At 47.2% G+C, this 7,878-nt stretch overlaps 1 protein-coding gene across 1 annotated transcript; it reads left to right on the forward strand.

Annotated features, from left to right (window-relative positions):
- The first annotated feature begins 6,323 nt into the window (after positions 1-6,323).
- On the forward strand, positions 6,324-7,202 carry LOC103632285 (uncharacterized). The gene has a single exon (NM_001371430.1). The coding sequence runs from the start codon at positions 6,637-6,639 to the stop codon at positions 7,087-7,089; it is 453 nt and encodes a 150-aa protein (NP_001358359.1). The 5' UTR covers positions 6,324-6,636; the 3' UTR covers positions 7,090-7,202.
- The last annotated feature ends 676 nt before the right edge of the window (positions 7,203-7,878 follow it).

A 7,878-nucleotide genomic window follows, 5' to 3' on the forward strand; every position in this document is an offset into this window, starting at 1 on the left:
AAGCAGTTGCTTTTAGTTGGTCAGATTATTACTTACTATTAGAAAGCCAGGTTTTAGCATTAACCCAAGTTATTAACCCGATGTACCCTTTCCAAATGGAAAGAATACCACTTACCAACACCATAGTCATAACCAGAACCATCAATCTCATTGCCACCTGTAAACCAAAATGTCTCTGATCAAGTACCACTAATCACTGGAGCTCCCTTGGCCGCTCAGAACCGCGAGCACGGCTGATATATCAGTTTTCAAACACTCTGCAGAGGTTGTGCACTTTACCCACAAGCCGTGATTCCCTTTCGGCCCGGAGATCATGACTCTCCATTGATCACTACCAAGGTGACCCAGCAGGGCATCACTACGTAGCCTTTACAAAGATTTCTCGGGGCTGTAGCCGCCCGTTAGGTTTCCTAAATGCACCGCACTCCTCCCCAAGGGGGCGAACCCAAGCTTGGCAGAGCGAGCCGCATACACCGAGCCCCATTGACGGCACAACGGCTAAGCGAACTACACCTCGGGTCCTCTAATTATTCAGCTAAGGGCACCCCATTCCACCCTCATGGTTGCACTGTTTTCCCGGGCGGTCATCCAAAGAACAGGTCCTTACGGAGAGGCACTCGAGAAACCGCTCGAGCCCCCTTGAAGACCACAAGTATAACATCATAATAAGAGAGGGGAAAACAGTGTATCATAGATAATCTCATCATGTTCATTGATTATAGTTGAGCAATAGCATAAAGCTAAACAATAATAATCCGACCCAAATAGGTAAACAAGGATATGGATAATAAAGCTAGTACATCCTTAGGCATAAATGTGTAATGCGGGAGGTGAATTAAAGAATGAATAGGACAGAGATAGGTCAAGGGACACTTGCCTCCACCAAATGACTGCTGCTCAGGGGCTTCTCCTGCGAGTTCTTCGGGCGCTTCAACCAGATCGTTCTCTATGCGAGTGCAAACATACATACATCCATCCATTCAAATTAGGAAACAAACAGTACACCATACAAGAGAACAAGTAGATTAAATGTGCATAAAATATGACTTACGATAATGCATTTACCATGGTTAGAAAGGAAACTGGGGAAGGTCTCGCAGGGGTTAAATCTTATGCTCGAGGCGCATTACGGGTAGACGAATAACTAAATGTTACGTGCTTTAGTTCTACTTAGCTTCAATAATAAGGATTAGCTACATGCACTAATGGAAACGTGACCACTTTTAGTAGATTAACATTAAATGAGATAGACGATTAGCTATACAAATTAACTAACGTAACCAATTTCTAAATTGAGACTCCTATCTTATTAACATGAACAATGTGATTAGCACGCATAAAATATAAAAAGGGGGGGTAGACGGGGACGTCTGGGGGGTAGACGAGGGCACGGCGAGCCGTGCCAAGGCACTGTGCACTACGCGAGCACGCGCGCAAGGCCGCACGCACACGCCACGAACTAGCCGTGCGCATGTCGGGACCGCGCGCTAGCCGAGCTCAAGGCCGCGCGCCATAGGCACGCTGGGCCGAGCTCGAGGCCGCGCCGGGACCGTCACGACGCGAGCAGGGCACGCCGGAGCGGGCGGGCGAGCATGGAGCACGAGCGGGGCGGGGCACGGCCGGGGTGGGGCACGGCCGAGGCCGGGCGAGGGCGGCCGGGACGAGGGCGGCGGGGCATGGGGCGGCGCGGCCGGGGCTGAGGCGGGGCCGGGCGGCGCGCACGGGGCGAGGGTGACCGGGGGCGGGGGCGGGGCGGCCGAGCCGGGGCGGGACGGGGGCGGCTGAGGTCGGGGTGGGGCAGCCGAGGTCGGGGACGGGGCGGCCGAGCCGGGGCGGGGCGGGGGCAGCTCGCCGGGGCGGCCGGGCGCGGGGCGGGAGCGGGCTCGCCGGGGCGGCGCGAGGTCGGGGGTTGGGGGCGGCTCGCCGGTGCGGGGCGGGGGCGGCTCGCCAGAGCGGGGCCGAGGCGGCTCGCCGGGCGCGGGGAGGGGCGGGGGCGGCTCGCCGGGCGGGGCCGAGCGCGGCTCGCCGGGGGCGGTCGGGCGCGGGGAGGGGCAGGGCGGCTCGCCGGGCGGGGCCGAAACGAGGGCGGGGGAAGGGGTGGGGCGGCCGAGCGGGGCCGGGCGCGGCTGGCCGGGGACGCCGCGGGGGCGGCCGGGCGAGGCTGGGCGCGGGACGCCGGGGGGCGGCGCGGACGGGGTGGCTCGCCGGGGAGCCGGGCGGGCGGGTCACCAATGCGGGGGCGGGGCCGGGCGGCACGGGCGCGGGGAAGGGGGAGGGAGAAGGGGGGAGGAGATGGGAGGGGGGGCCTCACCGCGGCAGGGGAGGGCGGCGCGGCGGCGGCGCTAGGGAGGGAGGCGGCGGCAGCGGCGCTAGGGGAGGGGGCGCGGTTAGGGCAGGGGAGAGGATGACGGGCGGGGCCCGCAGGGGAGGGGAGAGAGAGGATTTGGGGGGGGAGGGGCGGCTGGGCCACTTGGGCCTAAAGGGGGAGGGGGGCGCGACTGGGCCGGCCGGGGCGGCCCACGGTGGGGGAGGGAAGGGGGAGGGGGGGCGCGGCTGGGCCGGCCGGCTGGGCCGAGCGCGAGGGGGGGAGGGGGCGGCTGGGCTAAAAATGGGGAAGGAGGGGGGAAGAGAGAATAAAAATGTTTTTCCTTTTTCTATAAATGTATTTTCTCTAGATGAATGCATTTACATTTTAAACAATCAAAAAGTATGCATGATTCGGCATGGTGCATCACACAAAATAAAGTATTTTAGGGTTTTGCTTTACATGGGATCCCAGGCTGAATCCCGCTATAACTTTGGAAAAGATCAAGGTTTAGTGAGGAGAAAAGGGAAAAGGAAAGGGTAATGCCCGAATTTGGTGAGGGAAAAGAAGAAAAAATTCTACCCCCAAATTCAGGGCGTTACAGCCTCTCTCGATTTGAATATTGCTGATATGAGGGGACAAGGATATGATAGCGGTTCAAATATGAAGGGGAAACACCAAGGTGTTCAAACTTGCATGCTTGAATTTAATCCAAGAGCACTATATATGCCTTGTGCATGTCATAGTCTGAATCTTACTCTTTGTGATATGGGAAAATCTTGTAGGTAATCTATTAATTATTTTTTATGATACAATATACCATGATTTGGGAAAGTTTGCATACTAACTATTTGTGATATTTTAAATCTTGTAGGCAAACTATTACTTTTTTGGTATTATCCAATGTATATACACATTGTTTGCAAAATCTACCAAAAGGTGGAATTTTTTTGTTGACAATATCCAAGGATTAACAGTGAAGTCATGGTCTAATACACGGTGGGAAAGTCGAATAAAAAGTGTTCAGGCTATCAGATACCAAACTCCTCAAATAAGATCCGCTCTAAAATCATTATAGGAGGTGAGTGCTCTTGACAATGACACATCGACAAATAGTGATTGTCATTCTTTGGCGAGTGCACTTGAGAATTTTGAATTTTTAGTTGGATTGGTTATTTAGCATGATATTTTATTTTCTATAAATAAGGTGAGCAAGAAGTTGCAATAAAAAATTGTGAGTATAGATGCTACTCTCAAACACATCGAAGGTGTCATATCATATTTTAAGAAGTATAGAGATGAAGGCTTCACTTCTAGTATGGATACAACAAAAATCATTTCATCTGAACTAGATGTCGAGCCAATATTTCCTACAAAAAGAAAAGGAAAGAGAAAGAAACATTTTGATGAACAAGATGACGAAGACGAGGAAATGCAATAGTTTGTTGTGGACTTGTTTAGAAGAGAGTACTTCCTTATCATGATTGATGCTGCAATTGCTTCATTGACTAGTAGATTTGAGCAGATGAAATCATTTGATAATATTTTTGGGTTCTTGTTCAACTCTAAAAATTTAAAATCCTTGGATGAAGTAGATCTTTGGTCGCACTGCAAGACATTTGCAGAAAATTTACTCATGTGAACTCATCCGATGTTGAGATCAATGATTATTATTTAGAATTAAAGGTGTTGCAAGTGAGTCAGTTGGATTCTTCAATGTGAGCACCTGATATTCTGAAGTTTGTTATGGTTGCAGATTGTTATCCAAATGTTACAGTTGCCTATCAAATTCTCTTAACTGTACCTGTGATTGTAGCTTCGACCGAAAGAAGTTTCTCAAAATTGAAGTTGTTGAAGAACTATCTTAGATCAACTATGTCGCAAGAAAGGTTGAATGGCTTGGCTATGTGCTCTATCGAGAAGGATATCTTGGACACTATTGATTTCAACATCGTCCATGATGATTTTGCATCAAGAAATGCCCGAAGAAGTATCTTTTCATGAGAAGCAATTGATGATATAGAGTTATATTCTTCATTAAGGTAATCATAGTAGCTCCAAGCTATAAATATATTGTTATTTTGATCGGCTTTATTTCTCGATAATTATTTGACATGTTACATTAAATATATTAATGTTTTTGTTTTAATTTTGCAAGTAAAATTAGGACATATATACTTATATGTATCATAGAATTGTTTATATAGTTTAGAGGGCCCATCACAATGAGTTCGCCTGGGGCCCTCAAAATCATAGGACCGGGCTGTAAATGCATGCTGGCTTGTTTGGGCCTCCGAACCACCACCTTGCTCGGTTCAATACAAGCCCTGCAACCCAACAAACCGTCAATGGCATCTCTCGCATGATCCGTGTTAACCACGGTTTACAAAACCATTTTAGATGGGAAAATCGGTACCCACCGGTAACGGTTTACTGCGGGTAAACCGGTAAAAACCGACCGGTTTGGACAATTCAAATCAATTTGAATTTGTACCAGTCTACTAGTGAAAACCGCTCTAAACCGTCGGTTTTTCACGAAACCAACCGATTTCCATTGTTTTTACAGAAAAAATGAAAAAAAATCAACATGATTTATTTGTAATTTGCTCAATTCACATTGCACAGTAAATATTAATTGATACACACGACATATGTTCACCAAAATAACATACATCATACATATGCAACCACAAACTCCAGTTCTCATGCAACAAACAACCAGCGAACTTCACAATACTCAAAATTAAGTTCTTTTACAGCTCTCCAACGAGGCAATAACACATAGGTTGACTTATTTCACAATACTCACATGTTCATCTCGAGCCATAGTGATAATACTCAGACATGTTGGAAGGATCGTGATATTATTCCAATCTGTCATAGTGATAGTGATAGGTCTATACAAAGGATATGAGATACATTAGCGAGAAAACAAGAACGGTAAATAAATACTTATCCACAAGAACGATATATTAGCGAGAAAACAAGAATTGTAGTCCTGGTAGATATATATTTGAATATGGCGGTGGAGGGGTCCATAGTTTCCATACCCATACATGATCGATTGTGTACTTCGCCTGGTGGTCTCTGTCTCGGTTGCCATTGTCATGCATAAGGGTTCTAGATTGGGTCTTGTACAAACGGATAGTTAGAAGAACTGGAGATACTTGAGCTATGGATTCCATCTTTGACAAAAATGAAACCAAAATTGACCACTAAATGTCTAAACTGGACTTGAGCTACATATTTTATCTTTACATATAGCATATAATATCTTCACATATAGCATATAACAGTAAACAAGACTAATATATCTAAATTGATCACTAAATATTTAAATTGGAACTCAATATTGGCATTAAATCCTGTTTCCTGGCAAAAATTGGCGGTTTATCGGTCTAAAATGATGGTTTACCGGTCCAAAAATGGTTTACCGGCGGTTTTCGTTTTTTATGATTTTTTTTTCAAAAATTTTGAATTTAGAATAATTTTTTTTTAAAAAAAGTCGAGGTTAATCGAAACCGCATCCTGACGGTTTCGGTAAACCGATCGGTTTACCGCCGGTTTCCTCCAGTTTTGTAAATCGGGGTGTTAACGCGGCAACTGCCGACTGATCGATCGCCTCGGCGATCAAGAGCGAGGACGTCAGTGGAGCACGGGCGTCCGCCTGGCTAAACGACGGTTAGACGCGTAATCGAGGATCCCCCGCCCCCAGATAGAGCGCCGTTCTGGCCTGCTAGTCGATTTGTGTTATCCACTGCGCTGCGCTCGCCCGCGGCACCGACTGGCCGGATGCCCTAATCCATCGACGAAACAGGCAGTTGTTCTTGGTCCGAGATGGGCTCCGTCATCGGCACGGCGGTCTATGGCGTTGGCTCGCTCGTCGGGAACGTCATCTCGTCGCCGTTCAACGGCGCCGCCTGCGAGTACGTTCGTCTCAAGAAAACCAAGAGCGGTGTATCACTACGCCGTCTGCCCCTGCGCACTCGTTATATACCTAAGATATTTTTCCCTAGGCACCACTGATCTCGTTTTACTCTTGCTTTCTGGCAAAGGCGCGTTTGCTCGGGGACATGGGACATGCTCTGCTTCATCGCGTACCTCTGCATCAAAAGGTTACTCAATTTCTTCTTGGCTGTCATACTCGTCCTCGTCGGTGAGTCGCGAGAACACCACCCCACAGTCCACACCCTACATCTCCATAAAATGCATGTGTTCTCAAGTTGTAACCCCTCCTTCTCCAACTCCGAGCAGTGCTCTACGCCATTTATATCCTATGCAAGATAGGCGTCGTCAAGTGCCTGGCGAAGAACGCCTGCAAGGTGGTGTGCATGCCCTTCTGGGGCTGCTGCCGCGTGCTCTGCCACCTCTGGCGCAAGGTGCTCGACACCGAGCGGGTGTACCGCGGCCGGCGCGGCCAGCGCCAGCCCGGCGACATCGAGGTCGGGGACCTCAGCACGAACAGCTACGGCTACAGTGGCTCGTTGTCGCCGTCATCCTCCGATTACAATGGCCACCGTGGGGGCGCCGTGCCGGCCAGATCCAAATTGGAATCGTCGGCGGCGCGGGAGAGGAGGAAGGACAGGTTGCGGCAGTCCCTGCGCCCGAGGAGGGCCAACTCCAAGGTAGAGCACGCCGTGAGAATAAGCCGTGAGAATCAAAGTGAACGCCGGCACCAGCACCATCCCCATTCGATCGGGGCCAGCAAAAAGAAGGCGGCTTCGTCCGTTCACGGTCATGGCTCGGCACCTCGTGACTATTCGCATGCGCATCGCCGCACATGACATTGCCACTCTTGACATTGGCACTGCTAGTGTACAGTAGTTATGTGTAGTAAGTTTGTATCCGGGCCCATCAATTGTTTATATACTTACACAGAAAGGATCATAAAAAATAATACCACGATTTGTCACTGTATCTCGGTGGTAGAGCGTCAGTCTTGTATTTTTGCCCATTTTTATGCTTGCATGGTATATAGATTAGGATTCATTTTAAATTTAGGTTACATTCCATTTTTTATAAATCAAACTTATTTCATAAATCTCTCAAAATATATTTCCATTTTAATTTTTGCAAGCCAGATTTATCATCTTTGACTTAAGTTCTTTCACAAATATGTACAATATATGGAATTAATTTTGTTGTATACGCCATGATAACATTTATTTTGGTAGTGCATTTTATAGATATGCTAACGTATTTCTACAAATTTGATCAAAGTTAAACAAGCTTGACCTAGTACAACACCAAAGCATCCTAAAATTTAAAACAAAAGGAAATACGTCCAAAAATTAAAATCACATCTCACTTCTTAAGGAGTCAAAGTTTTTTTTAAACTTTGACTAGGATCATAGAAATAATATCAACATCTATATCTTCAAATCAGTTTAATATGAAATTATATTCTATGCTTATTCTAATAATACTTACTATATATCATAAATATTAGCATATAATTTTGTATATATTTGATCAAACTTTAAAATGTTTAAATCATCCGGAAGTTAGATATGCATTTATTTTCAGAAAGGATAAAATATATTAAAATCTAAAGTATGAAATACATACACTAT

The sequence above is a fragment of the Zea mays genome, chromosome 7, assembly GCF_902167145.1.
Source record: "Zea mays cultivar B73 chromosome 7, Zm-B73-REFERENCE-NAM-5.0, whole genome shotgun sequence".
NCBI lineage: Eukaryota > Viridiplantae > Streptophyta > Magnoliopsida > Poales > Poaceae > Zea > Zea mays.